The sequence below is a fragment of the Neofelis nebulosa genome, chromosome 7, assembly GCF_028018385.1.
Source record: "Neofelis nebulosa isolate mNeoNeb1 chromosome 7, mNeoNeb1.pri, whole genome shotgun sequence".
In the NCBI taxonomy this organism is placed as follows: Eukaryota; Metazoa; Chordata; class Mammalia; order Carnivora; family Felidae; genus Neofelis; species Neofelis nebulosa.
The window spans coordinates 24,275,551-24,295,883 of NC_080788.1; the positions used below are offsets into that span (position 1 = coordinate 24,275,551).

The 20,333-nt window shown below is 37.3% G+C and overlaps 1 protein-coding gene across 1 annotated transcript; it reads left to right on the forward strand.

Moving 5' to 3' along the window:
- The first annotated feature begins 6,600 nt into the window (after window positions 1–6,600).
- On the forward strand, window positions 6,601–20,132 carry SNURF (SNRPN upstream open reading frame). Its single transcript, XM_058736855.1, has 3 exons — window positions 6,601–6,734; window positions 13,453–13,548; window positions 19,228–20,132. The coding sequence occupies exons 1-3, from the start codon at window positions 6,721–6,723 to the stop codon at window positions 19,331–19,333; spliced, it is 216 nt and encodes a 71-aa protein (XP_058592838.1). The 5' UTR covers window positions 6,601–6,720; the 3' UTR covers window positions 19,334–20,132.
- The last annotated feature ends 201 nt before the right edge of the window (window positions 20,133–20,333 follow it).

Consider the following 20,333-nt stretch of genomic DNA (forward strand, 5'->3'; position numbering starts at 1 on the left):
TTGTTACTTGTGACCTGTTTGAGTATTTTCAGAGAGTTAGGCACTTCCTTCCCCTGCTCAGCCTCTTCTAAAGCTGATCTTGGGATTTTACAAGAATCCTGTTCCCCAGATTGGGGGAGGGAGCCTACAGCAAAAATATCTCCTGGTCAGTTTTCCTGTGAATAGATTGTACCTGTAGTGAAAGGCTGCCACCCAGCGCCTTGAGCAATGAGCCTATAGGGGCTGTCTTGGGTTTTTGTGCAGCAAGTATGTGTTCTGTTTCGTTTTTTCACCCAGCTTTCTGCTCAGGCTTTAAGTTTGCATGTATAGATTTATAAAAACTTTTAAGAGCAGAGGCATGGTGACCAGAATGCTGGGCTTGGATCTGGGTTCAAACACTTGTGAACCGTGTGTGACTTTGGGTGTGGTTCTAGACCTCTCGGGGCCTCAGTTTCCTAAAATGTAAGAGGGATGGAAATAGGAAACAACTCATATGGTTGTTATTTGGGTTAATGATAAAGTACTTGGAAAATTATCTGATACATAGGAAGCAGAATATGTGTTTATTAAATTAATTAATTAATTAATAAAACATAGCTGCTCACATAGAATGCAGACTTCAAACCATGTAGTCTTCATAGTTCCATTGTCTTGAATTTCTGCTTCTGAATTTTAAATTCTATCATAAAAAGGACTTTAGTCTCTCTGCAATATCATTTCAAATATTGTCCACGTTCCACAGATGTCTAAGGTATTAAATCATTTTACCTCTATCTCAAATTGTTTACATCTTTTTTTTTAATGTTTATTTTTGAGAGAGACAGAGAGTGTGAGTGGGGGAGGGGCAGAGAGAAAGGGAGACAGAATCTGAAACCAGCTCCAGACTTGGAGCTCCTAGCTGTCAGCAGAGAGCCCCATTCAGGGCTTAAACTCAATAACTGTGAGATTGTGACCTGAGTGGAAGTCAGATGCTTAATCGACTGAGCCACCCAGATACCCCTAATTGTTTACATCTTATTTTATATGTTTCCTTTGTATTTGTTTTAGTTCTGATGCTTTGGGATAAAAATTTCACTAACGTTTTAGTGGGTATGACTTTTAATACTAGCAAAAATGCTTTTTATTTAAGTCAAATGTCATATTTTAAAGACTTCTTCCACAAAAGTCCTCCTGAAGGCACAAAAGATAGACTGGGGATTGTCGAGTGGTCACACAAACGGAACTTCACAGTATCTTGTTTTATATTTAAAAATTGGCCTGATTTTATATCTTGTTCTGTACTATATTTGTATTATATTTGTTTTATTTTAAAGTTGTTTTGTTTTGTTTTGTTTTTTTTACCCCGGGACTTTTATCCAAGTAGCAGCACATCTTATTTTGAAGCCTTGGTAGGATTTTTATAGTTTCCTCAAATTCAGGAAATGCAAAACAATTTATGTTAGTCAAAACAATCACAATCTACCATTCACTTTTCTATAATTTTGCAACATAACAAACTCAAAATAGAAATCTGCTTTCAAAACAAACTTAAAACAATTTTTTAAATTTATTTATTTATTTTTTTTAAGTAATCTCTACACCCAGCGTGGGGCTCAAACCCACAACCCTGAGGTCAAGAGTTGCGTGCTTTGTTAACTGAGCCAGCCAGGTGCCCCCAAAACAAATGTTTTTCTCTGTTCCTCCTTGTCCTCAGACTTTTCCTCTAAGATTGAGTTATTAAGAAAACATCAAGTCTGTATATTTGAAGTTATCAGTGTTTATTTGGATTATTTAAAAAAGCAAAAAATTCAGAATAATGCTGTTGGGATTTGTGTAGATGTTGCCGAAGCATCTTATTATCCAAGGATAAGAATGTGTGGGTATAAATTATCAAGACCTCATGGTTAGCATCTAACCATTTTCTTTTCACTGGCTGCCTGTTGATCTCTTCCAGTATTTACTTAATTGCCCCCATTCTTACTGATGGTGGGTTTGGGTTTTGTAGTGGCTGTGATGTGGGTTCCACTGCTAAGGAGGAAGCCTGGTGTTCTTTGTCCTGCCAGAGGAATAGTGGTGGGAGTCTGTGTGCTGTGTAGGTTTGAGTGTGACAAAAGCAGAAGGTGGGAGGACCACCTAGGTGGAGAGATCTTCAGCAGGTGCAGAGTAGAGAGATCACAAAGAGCAAGTACTTCATAATGACCAAAGACTCTTGCACTTTTTTCTTAGAAATCAATAAGGAAAAGAGAATTTCAGTGAGTTCTTGATATAGCGGGTATATATTTGGTGTACATTGCAAATGTCTTCTCCTTTCTTTTTTAACATTATTATATTCTTTTGACAGACAAGTGTCCTTGAACAACGTTGTCTGTATCATTTGATTGTCTTTTATTTGGTACAGTTTACAAATTCAAATGAAAGACAATTAAAAAAATAGAATTGTAGAGATTCTTTAGTGGTATGCCTCCTTTTTACCCTTGCCCACCAACCTTCTCCTTTGAAGGTGACCATGTTAGGACCTTTTTGCATATAATTTTCTGATCAAATTTTTTCTCTTAATTATTTTTTTTATTTCAGAACAGCTTTATATTTACATAATTATTTCAAAGATAGTCCAGAGAATTATTCTACATCTCACATATATATTCCTCTATTGTCAAAATCTTGCATTAGTATGGTTCATTTGTTATAATTAATGAACCAATATCAAAGTCCATACTTTATTCATATGTCCTCAGTTTCTACATAATGTCTTTTTTCTGTTTCCATATCTCATCCAGGACAACATATTACATTTAGTACTCCTGTCTCAAGGCTCTTCTTGGTGTGGCAAGACTCAGAAAGCTTCTCAGACTTTCTTTGTTTTTGATGTCCTTGACAGTTTTCAGATTACTAGTCAGGTATTTTATAAAATTTCCCTTAATTGGAATTTAAAAAAATATATATAATGCCCACACCATTATAACCACCTTTCTTAAATCACACAAGTCAGTGATTTTTAGATATTCACAATGTTTTACAACCATCCCTACTATTTAATTCCAGAACATTTCATCATCCTATAATGAAACCCAATAACCATTAGCAGTCACTCCCTATTCATCCTTCCCCCCCATTCTCTGACAATCACTGCTCAGGTTTCTGTCTCTATGGATTTGGGTATTTTGTACATTTCATATAAATGGACTCATATAAAATGTGGCCTTTTATGTTTGGATTTTTTTTTCCATATAGCATAACATTTTTCAGAGTTCATCTATTTTACAGCATGAATCAACCCTTCATTCCTTTTTATACTAAATGACATTGTAGTATAGATATGCCATACCATATAATGTTTTGTTTATCCATTTATCAGTTGATAAAGAGTTATTTCCTCTCTCCAACTATTATATAATAAGGCTGCTATGAAAATTCATGTACAAATTTTTGCATAGATGTGCGTTTTCATTTATTTTGGGTTATACACTTAAAAGTAGAATTGTGGATCATAGGATAGCTTTATGGTTAAATTCTTAGGTACTCCTGACCTTTCTTCTAAAGTGGCTGCACTAATTTACATTTCTATCAGCAAAGTATGAAGGTTCCAATTTGTCCACATCCTCCTTAACACTTGTTATTGTCTTTTTGATTATAGCCCTCCTAGTGAGTGTGAAAAGGCACCTCATTGAGCTATTCTTTTGCATTTCCCTATTGACTAAGAATTTTGAATATCTTTTCATGTGTTGATTGGCCATTTGTTTATCATTTTTTGGTGAATTATTTATTCAAATCTTTTTCCCATTAATTTTTTTTATCCTTTTATTGTTGAGTTTTAAGACTTCCTTTATATGATATTTGCAAATATTTTCTACCATTCTGCTGGTTGTCTTTTTACTTCCTTTATAGTGTCCTTTGAAGCAAAAACTTTTATGTAATTGTGATGAAGTCCACTTTATTATTATTATATTATTATTATTATTATTATTATTATTATTAGGTTGCTTGTACAGTAGGTACATCATATCTAAGTAAACATGATTTACTTAAGGTCACACAGATTTACACCTATGTTTTCATCTAAAAGTTTTATATTTTAAATGCTTACATTTATGTCTTTAATCCCTTTTGATTTAATTTTTATATATGATACAGGAGTTATGATCAGTTTTGCAAATTCTTCAGCTTTCGTTTTATATAGAATAGTTGTTTTGTTAGTTTTATTCCAGATTTGATGTACCTTAAGCTCATACCTTGGGTTTATGACTTGGAGATAGGTCTAGACTTTGGAAAAGATAGAATTGTTGAAAGACATATGTGGGTCTAGCAACATAGTCCTTATAGCAAAGCTTATTGGTAAAGTCTTCTTTTCTGTATATTCACTTCCCAATTGCAGGGTATGCTTAGTCAGGGTTGTAAACTGATATAAATTATACTCTATAAGTATATGAGTGATCAAATATGGAAGTTTGGATTGTGTGTAAGGCTCAGGGAGTTCATCATACCATTTCTGGTATCTAAAGCCAGCTTCTTAACGCAGTATAGAAACCAGAAAATTATGAGGAGAATAGTTAGAGTTGTCAAAAAGAGTAGGCTGGAAAGGGTTTGGAAGGGGGGGTTAATAAACTAGATAATCAAGTACATTAGAGTTGAGAATTAAGTATAATTTTATTTTATCTTAATATTTAGTTTTTAATTCTAAAAGTAATGATCACTATAAAAAGTATAAGCATGGTAAAAACAAAAAAAAATTGTCATGGCCAAGAGAAGCCTAAGGGGACATGACTACTGAACATATATGTGGTATCTTACAACAAGAAAATGACATTAGGAAAAATCTGAGGAAATATGAATAAGGTATGGATTTTAATTAACAACAATCACATATATACCCAATTCTCATTCCCCAGTGGAAGTTACTTTGTAATATTTGGGGCAATTCTAAGAGCTAACACTTCTATAGAGTTTTTGGTCTGAATCAAACCCTGTTCTAAAGATGTATATTAACTCACTTAGCTGTCAAATCATTGTATAAGTACAATTCCTCCATATTTTACAGACTAAAGAAACAAGGCACAGGAAGTTAGATAAATTGCCTAAAGTAACATTGCTATCAAGCATCAAAACTAGAATTTGAATCCAATGAGTCTGAGTCCAAGGCATGGTTTCCATTACTAACTATAGTGGTATGTGTGTTATTTCATATATTTTTTCAGTGTGCATGTAAACATATATTTACATAAAATATCCACCTAGCATTAATTTTACATAATATTTTGCTATTCGCTCCCATGATCAGAGTTGACTTTCTATGTGTAGGGGGGTAACTAAAAATAGTCAATATGCCAGATGCCATATTTTTGGGGTAGTATGTTATGAACTCCTTCATATGTTACTTCACTTGAATGTGTAAAAATGAACCATTAGTGCAATTTTGTAGATCAAAAACCTACAAACCTATATTGATAATTTCACATGATGCAGCACAAAACTTCATTCTTTATATCAGCCAGATTATATTTATATATAATATCAGTCTATTATTCTTTATATAAATAACAATTTACTAAGTCTGTCTTTCATGAGGCAGATTACATAGTTTCCAAGATTTTATTATGATAGATGTCTCCACTGAGATGTCTCTTCACACTTGTTTGTATAGTGTATGTATATGATTGGGAACAGAGCACTAGCTTAGGAGAATGGGGAGGGGATTTTAGCCATTTAGACGCCATTAGCCCACCTTCAGCCTCAGTTTTTTTGATGTGGAGAATTGAGAAAATGGAAAAGCTATGTAAAATACTATGCAAATACAGCTTCAGGATTCTTTCCTTAGCTTTCTCATCTTAGCATTGTCTTTTCCATGTTATACATACGTAGCAATTTTGGAGTTACCAATGAGTGCCTTAAATCTGTAGACAGAGTGTTACTAGGAAAAAAGAAAATCATTGTATGTACTTGTTCATTAGTGTTGTATGAGAGTGATATTTTCCCCACTCCAGTTATCACTGATTATTGGTAAAAATCTCAATGTATCCAAGTAAAGGCTTTGTTTTATTCAGGGATCCAAGCTCATTTTTTGTTTTATGAGAAATGAGTAGCCAACTTTTTCAATTTAATTACCTATCCATTCTGTATTAGAGAGTTTACTTACATTATGATTGTTTTGGCATAATTTTCATAATTTGAAAAAATAATTGTAGAAAGCAGAAAAAGAGGGGGGGGAACCCCACCAAATTTGAATAATGAATGTAATATCTTTTTCTTTTCTTTTAGACAGATTGAATTATCTAGCGTATTTGCATTGACTGTGGTTTTGCATTGATTTAACTTTTTCAAATTAGCATTTCTGACATGTCCTATTGGAAGACTTGAAGGTGATTGTAAATCAGGATTGTTTGGCCCATGGTGCCTACAAAGATTTGTTGGGGAACCGAGAATTATTTCCTCAACATTTTACATGTTTTAAAAAAGAGAGACCTTGCCATTAAACTCAGGGTGGTGGTGGAGTTCTCAAAAGGCGCTAGCGCCTTGGCTATTTGAAGTGCAGTAGAAATCAGGCCCCGACGATTCCGCTTGGCGGGGGCGCTGGCACCCCTGCACTGCGGCAGGACCTCGGCACTGCGGCAAACAGTTGCGGTTGCGCAGCCAAAGTCGGAGGGGTGGTTAGCTGCGCATGCGCAGGTGGAACTGGTGTGATTAGCCCTGCCGCAGTGACTGGAACACAGAGTGGAGTGGTCGCCGGAGATGCCTGAAGGTCTGTTCTGAGGAGCGGCTAGCAGCGCGATGGAGCGGGCCAGGTCAGCTGTGTGGATGTCTTCCCTTAGGGACAGCCTGGGAAATACTCATTTTGGTTTGTTCAATGTTCCAAGTTTGCCGAACTTGGGAGTATTGTTGTATATACTCGGAATCCGGGCCCTAAAGTTCTTTGTTCTGGGGAACTGAATGAGGGTTTGAGGCTTGGTTGTACCTCCTCGGAAAGTGTTCTGTCCATGTCGTGTTATGTCTTGGCTGGTATATATCACTCTAGTGTGTCCCATCAGATCCTTTCTAGAGTGGCCTTTTGTCCTTGAGATCTGAGGCCATGACTGTGGTTTGGGAGGGTGCATTGTGATGGCCATGGTGTGAAAGGCAGGGGAAGATATGATGGGATAGGATCAGTGGGGAGTCCACAGTACCAAGGAGGGGACGATAAGGTAGGACATACGGTAAAAGTGACAGTGGTATGGGGGGGCGGGGTACCAGGGTAGCTACAATGGCGGTGGTAAGGAGGGGTATTTGGGGTGAGGTGTCCACAGTGGTGGTTTTAGTAATGGTGGCCGCCATGGTGGTAGTGGGAGGGAGCTTAAGGTGGGCTGTTCATGGTGTCAGTGGTAGTGAAGGGGTCGCCATGGTGGCCATGCTGTTGGTTTGGGGGTGAGCGAGGTGGCCACTGTTTTAGTGATAATGGAGGGGATGGCAGGGTGACGAGCAAGGTGATTTTGGTGGCCATGGTGGGCGGGGGCAGCAAGTGACCATCATGGTGGTGGTAGGGAGGGACTGTGGTGGGAAGGGACGGCGGGGGTGGCTGCCATGAGGGTGATACAAAAAGGGTGGCACATTGAAAAGGGTGACCCACCTGGGTATATTATATGTGGGGGCGGCTGAGCAGCCATGCTATTGCTGATGGGAGGGGGGTGATTGGATGGTAGTGGGGGTGGTGATGGTGGTGTATGGGAGCTTTGGCCGAGTGGCCGCCGCGGTTGTGGTAGAGTGAGCGTGGTAAGAGGGGGCGTTGGGGTGGAGGCAGCGGACAGGAAATTTGGTGAAGGCCTGATGCAGCCGTGAGTGGTCCACAGCCCTCAGTTTGAGGAAAAGGGAGAACGTTCAGTTTTCTCTGACCTGAGGCAGTCTTAAGTGTTTGCTGCTGCCCACCGCTCACCTGAAGGGATGGCTGAAGAAATGTTTGTTATAGTCCCTCGTTTTTGTGGTTTTGGTGTAAGATTAGGGATATGGTGTGCAGAGCTTGCTTTATGAATTTTGTGAGAGTCATGCAGGTTCTGGGCTGTAATACTGCAGAGGTGTCTCCTATTTGCATTGATTTTCTGCATTCGGAGTAAGGTTTTCGAAAGTCGCTTGGGGGCTCTTAGGGGTCCAGTGCCGCGTCACAAGCATTGTGCGACTCGCCAAAGATGGCTGCCGCTGCAGATGTGCAAATCTGCGCAGGCGCAACAGGGTAGGGGGCATCCACCCCCTCCCCAGTGCTGCAGTGGGGGGAGGGGTAGTTTATGTAGCCTCTGCCGCGCGGCAATTTCAGCGGCATCCTCAAAGCGTGGTGCTAAGGGGAGGAGGCGGGCAAGAGTAGATAGCCACCCCCTCGGAAGTGCTGCAGTAGGGAAGGGTGCAGGATTTGGGATGCGCAGGCGCAACGGAAAACAGCGTCTCTGCCCTGCAGTGGGGCGGGCACCAGAGGAGGGGGTTTGCGCAGCCTCCGCCTGGTGGGGATGGCTGCCACCTCCCTTCACCTGTCCGCTGTAATGGCTGCTCCTTCCCTGTTATGCTGCAGTGGGTTGAGGGAAGGACACAGAATTGTTGAGCCTGTACCTTGAGCCCCCCTCCCCCCCTTTTCCCCATAAGGTCACTTCCAAGGGGAGAGGACAATGAGGCAAAGGATTTGTATATTCTATGCCTGCGTGGACTGGCAGCCAAGCTGTGCCCCTGCCTTTCTATGGTGCTGTAGAAAGGAGAGATGGGGGCCTGGAGGGCAAGAAAGGCAAAGCCATCCTATGATCCACAGTGCTACTGGTGCAGGAGATTTTAAATCTGTTTTCTGACTTTTTAGAAAGGCCCACCTTTTCATTTTCATAGATTCCCTAGGTTGTATTGTGAACAATCTAATTGTTGTTAATATTCAGAGGGGATTCAGTAACCCCTTAAACAACTCTCCTTCCTATAACATTTGATTTCCATTTTCCAGATTTGATCACTCTAAACCTGCATCACCTTTAAGAGTGTGTTTTATTTCTTAATCTTTGGATATTCCTTTCATGATGTCGCTTAAATGGACAATTTCCTTAAACCGGGCATCAGGGCTTCTCCAGGGTTCTTAGGAGCTGAGAATTGTAAATTTCGTGTGCTCAAGAACAGGAAAGCATCAGAAGAGTAGAATGCTACGGGGGTATGAGTATTGAATTAGGGAATTGTTGCCCCCGTTTTATTTTTAAAGTGATACTTTTGATCGATCAGTTTTGAAGTTGGAGCTACTATGAAAACTTGGTGAGAAAGTACAATTAACAAAGTAACTATTCTAGTATTCTGTATTCCACCTTTTGTGGGAGGCATTTTCAAAGATATTGTTTTTCTTCGCAGGATTTTGATGGGCTTTCTTCTCTTTTCTTTTCTTTCGTTTTTTTCCCCTCATCTATCGCAAACAATATGTCTGGTTGTGCTGAGTTGGAATTTAATTAAGGAAAACGTAAATCCAGAAGCCTTGGAGAGCTTGTTGTGGAATCTTTTTGAGTAGTTTTAAAAATAGCAGAAGTCTGGAATTTTGTTGCTCGTTTTTCCTACTTGTATACACATACAGCATCAAATAACTATATTTTGATTTAACTTCTGATCATTTTGGCTATTTGCAAAATGAGTGTGTATTATACCGGTCAGCCATTTTGTAGTTTTTCACTCAGGCTTAGGATCTCAATATGGCGGATCCCTTTGGAAAGACCTCTGAGGTTTCAAGGTCTCTGCTGAGCCTATTGAATATTTGGCTAAGTATGTGGGCTTTTTGAAAATCATTTTGAAAATGATCAGGCAGTGTGAACCCTTTCTGTGGTTTAAAGTGAGGAAACAGTCCAGGGATTGTTGTATTGCTATCTAGGGCAAAGTTCTGTCTGGTTTGGGTTTATTTCGAGATTATTTTGTATTAACTTGGTTTGCCTAGTGCATCTGTCCAGTGCTTCTTTGCTGAAATACTTTCTGTATATGTGGTGATGCTACATCTTAATTTCTCCCCTTTACTCTAAATGTGCTCAGATTTGTTTTTGAAAAATTCCACATATAAGATGTCAAGGCCTCAAAATTAATCTCTTAATTTTTTTAATTGGAGTTTAGTTGACACAGAATGCTCTATTAGTTCCAGATGTACAACATAGTGATTCAACAACTCTATATGTTGTGCTGTGTTCACAAATGTAGTTATCATCTTTCACCATATAGTGCTGTTAATAATATGGTATTTGACTTACTCTGACTTGTTTCACTTATCATTAACACCCTCTAGTTCCATTCATCTTGTCAAAAATGGAAAATTTTTACTTTTTATGGCTGAGTAATATTGTATGTGAATATATATGTTGCATCTTCTTTATGCATTCGTCTATGGGCAGATACTTATATGGTTGCTTTCATATCTTGGCTATTAAAAATAGTGCTGCAGTCAACGCAGGCGTACCTGTGTCTGTGTCTTTTTGAATTAGTGCTTTTGTTTTCTTTGGGTAAATACTCAGAAGTGGAACTACTGAATCATAGGCTATTTCTATTTTTATTTTATGATGAACTTATATACTGTTTCCTACCGTGATTGCACCAGTTTACATTCTCCCCAAGAATGCAATCAGTAGATTGTTTGTTTTGTTGATGTCGTCCTTTGCTGTGAAAAAGCTGTTTATTTGGGTGCAAGCCCTATAGTTTAATCTTGGTTTTGTTTCCCTTGCCAGAGGAGACCCATGTAGAAAAATGTTGCTGAAGCCAGTGTCCAAGAAATTACTGCTTATGTTTTCTCTAAGGAATTTTATGGTTTCAGGTCTGACATTTAGATCTTCAATCTGTTTTGAGTTTCTTTTTGACACTGCACTCTTGTGCTCAGATATATTTAGGAAGAATCCTTGAAGTAATCAGGGCATGAGTATTGTCTCAACCTGACAGGGACAATGAAGTTTTTGATCTTCAGTTTCCATTTGGATTTTATTGCGGGTCCCCTTTATCCCTGCCTCTTTTGTGGCCCAGAGCCAGGAAGCTTGAGTAAGAGTTGTTGATGGTTAAGGTTGTCTCCTTCACTAACAAATGTTGGGTAAGGAAGTGATTTCTTTTGCCTCCTAGTTCCTGAATGCTGATGGCTTAGAATTTACTTTTTAATGATACCATGGGTTTTGTTTGAGAGGAACTGACTTTCTTTATGAGATCTGTAGACTGAGATGACCTCACATTTTCTTTTATTTTTCATTCTTGAGATCTTAGTAGTTGAATTTCTATTAAGTTTTTTTTCTTTTTTTTGGTAGGATATAAGGCATATTAAATATTTGACAATGTTTAGGCTACTGGGAAAAACATTGTGTGATCTGATCACTTGTAAGTAAGTTGTATGCCTAACGTGGGACTTGAACTCACAACCCCAAAATCAAGAGTCCCATACCTGCATGCTCAACCAACTGAGCCAACTAAGCACCCCATCTTTTTTCCTTTAAATGCTTATTTTCTGAAAGCTGGTTTCTATGTTGGAAATGGAGTAGGAAGATTATAAATGCAAACACATGTATGCATATTTAGAACAAACTTCTAATGTTATCAAAACACATCTGCTTATAGATGATTTTACATGTATCTTTACAAATGGGTTCAAAAAATTGAATAATTTGTATGCTGGTTCTTAAATGAACTCAGATCCTTTCATGCTGAGCAACTGGTATGAAGGGGTAAAGGAGCTGAACATTTTCATTTTAAAAATTTTTTGGTAATGATGTATTCTTATACTATTAGGTTAATCATAATTGTCCATGAACATAGACCTTTTTATTATATAATTTTAATATAATATTGTATTAAGTATATTTGTGAAGCCATGTTTCATCAGTAAATACTTAATTCCTTTTTGGGACTGAATGACATTCCATCGTATTGAATATACCATACCACACCATATTTTGTTTATCCATTTTTTGGTGGTTGTGCTTTGGGTTGTTTCCACTTTTTGGCTCTTATGATTAATGCTGCTAAGAACAATCACACTCAAGTTAATGTTTTCTTATTTCATTCCCTCTAGGAGTGGAGTTACTGTGTCAAATGTTAACTATATTGTTCACAATTTTAGGAAGTGCCAGAGGCTGCACAATTTCATGGTCTGACTAGCAATTTCTCCACCTCCTCCTTCACTCCTGAGGTGTGAAGTGCTGTGTTTATAGTTTGATTTGCATTTCCCTAATGACTATAGTGATACTAAGTATATTTTCTCATGCTAATGTAAATTTGTATGTCTTTGGAAAGCCGTCTGTTCTAATCTTTCACCCGTTTTGAAGTGGAGTTTTGTTATTATCAAATTATATACTCTTATCATTTAAAAATCTGATGTACAGATGTGATGTTTAAATGATTTCTCTTGCTTGGTTAGAACATTAAAGTTTTTGAAGTCATAAAACACCTTGGGCTTACTAGAAAGCTATTTGATTGTATTACTTTGGTTCTAACATGAATTTTAAAATAGCAAGAGTTCAGAGAATTAGCTTTGGGGCTATTTCCTTTGAATTCTGGCTTTCAAATAATTATGTTGCGTAACTTTTATAAAATGCTTTTCCTTCTATCATTTCTGATTTAACATTTTTAAATTGCAATTTTAGGAGTGGTTCCTGTAGTTTCTAACATGGAATACCAAGTGCAAGATTTCATGCTTAGAGCCATTGAGCAGCCATTTTGTGAGCTGTTCTGCTAATCATAAGATGGTGGTAGCTCTACTGGTTTTACGTATTTTTTGCTTAAGCATCCCTTTTATCTCTTATTGTGCAAATCCTAGGAAAGCAGCATTTGCATAGGAAGTTGCTTAAGTAGAAATTCTATATTTTCAGCTTTATGCTTTATTCTATTCTACAGGATCTATCCTAAAAAGATATTTTCAGACTAGTTTTGAAATCAACATTGCTGTTTTCTCAGGGTTATGCAGGTATGGGTAGTGAGTAGGTCAGTGTATATAAATGTATTTCAGTGAATGTAAAGTTTTAATCTGTACATGTAAAAATAAGTGGAAATACTTTATTTTTGCTTAACTGATATCATCTTCACCCCACCACACCGTGCTGTTTTCTGACATTAAAGGGCTTCTAAAGGGGAAAGTGGCTTTAGGATAGATCCTGACTGTTGGAAGGTATTCTAATATTTAAATTTTGTCTTGTTTATATTCCCCCATTTTTATTGAGACACAATTGATGTATGTTACTACTGTACTTTTTTTTTTTTTTTTTTGAGAGACAGAGAGAATGGCGGAAGGGCTGGCAGAAAGAGGGGCAGATGTGATCCCAAGTGCTTGGGACTCTACTCTGACAGCAGAGAGCTTGATGTAGGACTCAAACTCCGGAACCATGAGATCATGACATGGGAGGAAGTCAGATGGTTAACCAACTGAGACACCCAAGCACACCACTACTGTACCTTGTTTTAATTAGATTATAAGCACTTTAAAATCTCCATCATATTAAATACAGCTCTAAATAAGCCTTTAAGTGGTTATTTTAAAGTTATTGAAGTCTATCAAATAAATTCCGCTTTCTGTTTCAGGGACCGCTTACACCTGAGACGGACCACGGAGCAGCACGTACCAGAGGTGGAAGTACAAGTCAAACGTAGAAGGACAGCCTCACTGAGCAACCAAGAGTGAGTACATTCTGGGTTGAGAACCAGTTTAGGTCATAATTATTTTTCAAATTGGAACAAAGTATAATGCAATGAGGGTGTATTGAAATGAATTTATTAATGAAAGAACCATAGGACTGTAATATAGAAAATATAGCAAAATGGTTAAATTATTCTTAAAACATGTGGTACTAATTTCTGTTCAAAAATTTAGTAAAGTGCATTTTTTATCCCATATGTGTATGTGGATTATATCTTCATTAAGTTCTACATCTTTCAACTTTGATATTTAAATCATGCCTGTTTTATTTATGTTGTTACTAAACTACTTTTTCTATGTTTGCAAAATGTTCTATGCATTTGATGGAATGCTAATTTATATTTATACTTGGCAATATTCAGATTTTTATTTTTGCTTAGTGCATTTATCCAATTAAAATTTTGAAATGCATGGGGCACCTGGGTGGCTGAGTTGGTTAAGTGTCTGACTTCCATGGTTTGTGAGTTTGAGCCTCACATCGGGCTCTGCGCTGACAGTTCAGAGCCTGGAATCTGCTCCAGATTCTGTCTCCCTCTCTTTCTGCCTTTTCACCACTCACACTCTGTCTCTCTCTCAAAAGTAAATAAACAATTTAAAAAAATTAAAAATTTTTGAAATGTACACATTTTTTCCTTCTCCTTAGTTAGGATATCTACATGTAGATACACTTTTAAATTTAGATTTCCAGAAGGGGGATTTTAATATAAGATATATCAACATTTTTAATGACCTGATACATACTGAGTATTTATTGGAACTTGTATTTTGTTTCTAATCTTGACAGTATCAGTGGGTGGCATTTTTGGCCCTTTCCCAAAGCTGTTTAATTTCGTTATTTTCCACAATTACAAGTAATAAAAATACATGAGTATAGTCTCTTTAAAACACATAACATTCAGGTAAAAAGTATTCACTTCAACTTACCATCAGTTGTTTCCCATTCCCTCCCTGGAGATAACCCACAGGTATGTAGATGTCTATACTTTCAGATCTTTTTCTGTTTGTTCATGTGTATGCACACATGGTAGGGAGAGGAGGAAGGCATACTTGTGATTTGTTTGCCTACATATGTAAGATTTATTGTTCTGCAATCATATATCTTGGGGGGGGTCTTTGTATGTCACTGCATATAAATCAACCTTATTGTACAAATTTTAGAGGAGGGGTGGTATGATAACATAATTACATTCATAATTAGCTTACTGATATTTAGGCTGTTTGCATTTCTTTTAAAAAAATTTTAATGTTTGTATATTTTTGAGAGAGAGAGAGAGACATAGCACATGTGGGGGAGGGGCAGAGAGAGAGGGAGACAGAATCCAAAGCAGGCTACAGGCTCTGAGCTGTCAACACAGAGCTTGAAGTGGGATTCGAACCCATGGACTTTGAGATCATGACCTGGGCACTCAAGGACTGAACCACCCAGGTGCCCCTAGGCTGTTTTGCATTTCTTAGCTATTATAAACAAAGATAAGGACAGTCAATTTGAAAGTTAATATTCATTATTATTTACATTTATTTCTCCCTCAAATGTAAGGCTTTTTTTTAAAAGCTGTTATAAAATGGCAGTAGCATTTTGTCTCCTATTTTTGTTATTTGCACATTTTACTTGTAGGAATATTGCAATATATTTTCACTTGTACATTTTAAATTATTGGTGAGGCTAATGATTTCCTCATTTTCCCTATTTTATTTATTCTACCTGACCTCATTCTTTTATTACATTTTTATTTGGGGAGTTACTTTGAAAAGAAGTATTTTATGAATGAATATTTTATATAACTTTTCCTTTATAATAGACTTTTTGCCATGTTAATTTTCTCTTATAAAGTAATGTGTTTTGTAATTGCAAAACTCTTAAAAGTGACATTTTCTTTTTTTTAACTTTTAAAAGTTTATTTGAGAGAGATTGAGATAGTGCAAGTGGGGGAGGGGCAGAGAGAAAGAGAATCCCAAGCAGGTTCCATGCTGCCTGTTCAGAGCCCGTTGAGGGGCTCAAACTCCCGAAACCATGACATCATGACCTGAGCTGAAACCAAAAGTTGGATGCTTAACCAATTTAGCCACCCAGACACCCCAAAAAGTGACATTTTCCCCAGAGTCTCTAGAAGTATTTGAGGTTGTTTAGAGATTGTGGTGGAGGTATTGGGGGGGTTTATTGAGGGAGATCTTTTGTTAGTGGTTAATGGTTCTATCATATTTGTTATATTTTGTTAGAGCCCTTATCTTATACAGGATCAGTGTGCACTAGCATAACAGGTAATCTCTTCCTCATCTTCTTTAAGCATTCCTTAGGTGTCATTTTCTTGTCTGCATCTTTGGAAACATGTTACTTTCAAAGAAGAAGTAACTTCATTTCCTGACTTCTGTATATATTATATATAAATACTAGAGAGTGCTAAAATGAAGGAGGGGAATTTTGAGTTAGGGAAAATAGTGTAATTTCCCCAGTAACCTCTCTCTGTTTTGAGAGTGTGTGATTATGGGGATGGGTAAGCAGTATGGATATTCTCTAAGCCCTGGTTACATATGCTCAGGATTCTCTCAGGATTGGGATATTTGATAGTTATAGTCTGTTTATTTTAATCATAATCCATAAATATCTCACCTTTTGCCAAACTAAAAGACAGTATTCCTGAGAAATTGTGTGTACACCAGTTCTAATGGCTAATGAAGGATTGGTATTCATGTTGCATCCAAGATACAAAATGAAATTGAATAAAAACTAAAACTTTGCAGACAGAACATCCCACAGACCAACCATAACTATTAATAGAAGCTAAGTGATTTGTACTCCTGAAATTGATGGTTAGTCTTTCTTCTAATAGATCTATCAAGTAATCAGTTTTGGATTTGGGGGCTGGTGAATGTCTTTCCTGTTTATTGATGTACTGTAAATTTGAGAGAATTTGGAGATTGGGGCCGGAGAGTCTTCTGGAGAGACCATTTTCTGTACCCTTTCAGATGTTTTTCTAATTTTTAAAAATGTTTTATTTATTCTTGAGAGAAAGACAGAGCATGAATGAGGGAGGGGCACAGCGAGAGAAGGAGACACAGAATCCGAAGCAGACTCCAGGCTCTGAGCTGTCAGCACAGAGCCTGACATGGGGCTTGAACTCATGAACCATGAGATCATGACCTGAGCCGAAGTTGGACGCTCAACTGACTGAGCCACCCAGGCGCCTTTCAGATGTTTTTCTAAATTTACATTCTGCATTTCACAAAGTAAATGTTATATGTACTGCATCTTATTTTCTCAGTTTTACCTTAATCTTCAGTTGGGTTTCAGGTTAAACCCAAAAGAGACACTCCAATAGGAGTTTAAAGAATCAAAAAAAATTTTTTTTGGTTGAAACATGTTTTAAAACCTTATTAGGTCAGGGGCTTAGTTTCCATTTGGTAATGAAAGGATTGGAAATGAGAACACCCAAATAAAGATTTAATTATTCATTGATTAGAATGGGACAATTTAAAAGCATGGGCAATGTAATTCAGATTCTCTGGAGTTAATGTAGACTTGACACATTAAGGGTACAGTTCTCCGTAAGATGACCCTCAATTGAGATACCAGCTGCAAGTCCCAAAGTTTCTAGGCCACCTGAACTTTTCAACAGCTAGATATAATTCAAGGTTTCCATTATTTTCTCAGGTTCTGTAATTTGTTAGAATGATTCACAGAACTCAAGAAAGCACTATACTTACTATTAAGTTTACAATATGGGATACAAATCAGGATAAGCCAACTGAAGAGACTTCTAGGGCAAGATCTGTAATGTCCATGTCCTTAGGATGTAATAGACTCTCAGCACATCAGTGTATAGGTCACCAACCAGGAAGCTCACCAGAACTTTGTGTGCCTTCTATAGTTTTTATTAGAGTTCTAGTATTTGAAATGATTGAATAATTGGCCATTATGATTGAAGTCCATCTCACTCTATGCCATCCCTTCCCAGGAGATCAAGCTCAAAGGCCCCACACTCTAATCACATGGTTGGTCTTTGTGCCTTGGCCAGCCCTTATCCTGAATCATCTTGTTAACATTAATTCAGGTGTGATCCAAGGGGCCCACCACGAATAATGAAGGCACACTCCTATCACTTGGTAAACTCAAGGATTTAGAGGTTACTTCTCAGAAACCATGGACAAAGGTTAACACAATTCTTTATTATACAACAGAATGTTTAAACTGTTATTTAAAAACTGGGGCACCTGGGTGGTCCAGTCAGTTGAAGCGTCCGACGTTGGCTTAGGTCATGATCTTGTGGTTCAGGAGTTCCAGCACTGCATCAGGCTCTCTGCTGACAGCTCAGAGCCTGGAGCCTGCTTCAGATTCTGTGTCTCCCTCTGTCTCTGCCCCTCTCCCACACACTCTCTATCTCAAAAATAGAAAACATTAAATTTTTTTTTAATGTTATTTAAAAACTATGGAAAATAGTGAAATACCTTTTTTTTTTTTTTTTTTTTTTTAAATTTTTTTTCAACGTTTTTTATTTATTTTGGGGACAGAGAGAGACAGAGCATGAACGGGGGAGGGGCAGAGAGAGAGGGAGACACAGAATCGGAAACAGGCTCCAGGCTCCGAGCCATCAGCCCAGAGCCTGACGCGGGGCTCGAACTCACGGACTGCGAGATCGTGACCTGGCTGAAGTCGGACGCTTAACCGACTGTGCCACCCAGGCGCCCCATGAAATACCTTTTGTGAAACCCGTTTCTAAATCTAACTGCTATGGAATAGTTATATATATACATACGTACATATACACACACGTGTATATATATACATACACACACATCACACACACATACTTAACAAGGGAAGACTTGCTGGTGATTACTTTTTATGTTTGTTTTGTTAGCCAGTAACACTTTGTACATTTCTTCATCATTCTTAGAATCAGATTCACAGCCTGATTACTGATCCATAGGGATAAGTTAAGGGCTTTTCTATGGAATTCCCTTCTGACTAATAGGTAGTCAGTTTACAGTTTGAGACTCTAAAAAGCCTGGGCCCTGGTAGTTCCTTGTTTCAGGTGGTTACTCAGGAGTAAGAGAATGGATGACAGTCTTAACATCTCCTGAAAATGGCTTAGCAAATGCCTCACTCCTCTTACTGGGGGTTAAAGGATTGTTTCCAGATAGGATTGGGAAGTGAGTAATGGATATGGTACTGATGGTGTCTCCACCTTTTTAAAAAAATGTTTGTTTATTTAATTTTGAGAGACAGAGTGAGTGGGGAAGGAGCAGAGAGAAAGGGAGACAAAGAATCCCAAGTAGGTTCTATGCTGTCAGCACAGAGCCTGATGCAAGGCTCAAACTCCTGAAAAAGGCGATCATTCATTACCTGAGCCAAGGGTATAACGGTCAACTGACTAAGCTACTCAGGCACTCAAATACAGGGCTTTTTAAACCAAAAGAACTTTTTTTTTTTTAATTCCTTCAATAGTATCCTACTTATCCAAAGTGGTAAGTATCCTGTTCCTTGCATATTCCTGTGTACACAGAAACTCCTGTTTCTTCTTAATAGTCTCTTCATAAGGTAATGGCATGCTCTGACCCTAATTGAGAATCTTTTTAAATGTAAGGGTCTCCACATTTTCTTTGGTATTATCCATATAAGGCAAATCTCTTTTATATTTATGTGTATTGTGCTCTTGTCATAGGTGTCAGCTCTACCCAAGGCGATCTCAGCAGCAGCAAGTACCTGTGTTGGATTTCCAGGCGGAATTGAGACAGGCATTCTTAGCAGAGACACCAAGAGGTGGTTAAAGCAGTATTGGAACATCCAGGTTAGCTGATTTCAAGTGAAAAACCAGGTTAGAGCTGATACAGTCATGGTCACTAATAAATAATGTGCTTCGAGGTCACTTTGGTTATTTGGGATATATTAAAATTTTTTCCTTAAAAATTTCATATTACAAGCAGAAAGTTAAAAAATGTAAAAGCAATAGGATCTTGACATTCTTACCTTGATATTTTACTTTCCCAGTTATATATGCTTGTTAAGTAGTTTTACTCATATCTAAATTCTATTGATTTTTCAAATTAATCTTATATGAACATACTTCATTATAAATGGCTGCTAAATATCTTGTGAATCAATGTTTTGTAATTACCTTTTGTGAGAAACTTCATCTTTTTTCCTGGTAGTTTCAATAAAGCTTCAGTGGACTGCTGAGCATAACCTATCAGATGGAATTATTTCCTCAGATATGCAGATGTGAAAATAAATTGAATCAGGACTATAACCTTAGGGTACATTTTTCTAAACTGTATTACAAAGTATTAGTCTCTTTTGCCCTGAAAATAATAGAGTGCCTGATGACGCTACACTTTTACCTGCATTGGTTGTTTTAACTACATATCATTTGTGCCTACTGAATTATAAATATACATCACATTCTTAAATAAGCTAAATAATTTCCCATGCATATTTGCTAACTATTCCTTTTTTTTGTTTTCTCTTTTTTCACTTTTGTTTTCAACAGTGTAGTTGAATCAGCTGATAATGTATCAGTGTATTTGATTCAACTGACAATGTAATAAAATATTATCCATGATTTTTTCACTGTGATGTAGATTTATTTACAGTCTGTCTTTCTATGTTTTATGTGACCTTAAAATTTTAAGATTTGAATTACCCCAAGGGTTTAATACACTTTTTAGAAACTAGGAGAGAAAGGGAACTTTTGGATGAATTTTCTTCTAGATTTTCTTTATTTCTATTTTTATGTATTACCCCACAACTCAATTAGACTTGTTTATAGCT

Bases quoted from the DNA above. Each gene is read 5' to 3' on its own strand.
- SNURF (XM_058736855.1), top strand. The intron at 13,549-19,227 runs GTGAGTACATTC...CTCTTGTCATAG, and splicing joins GCCTCACTGAGCAACCAAGA to GTGTCAGCTCTACCCAAGGC.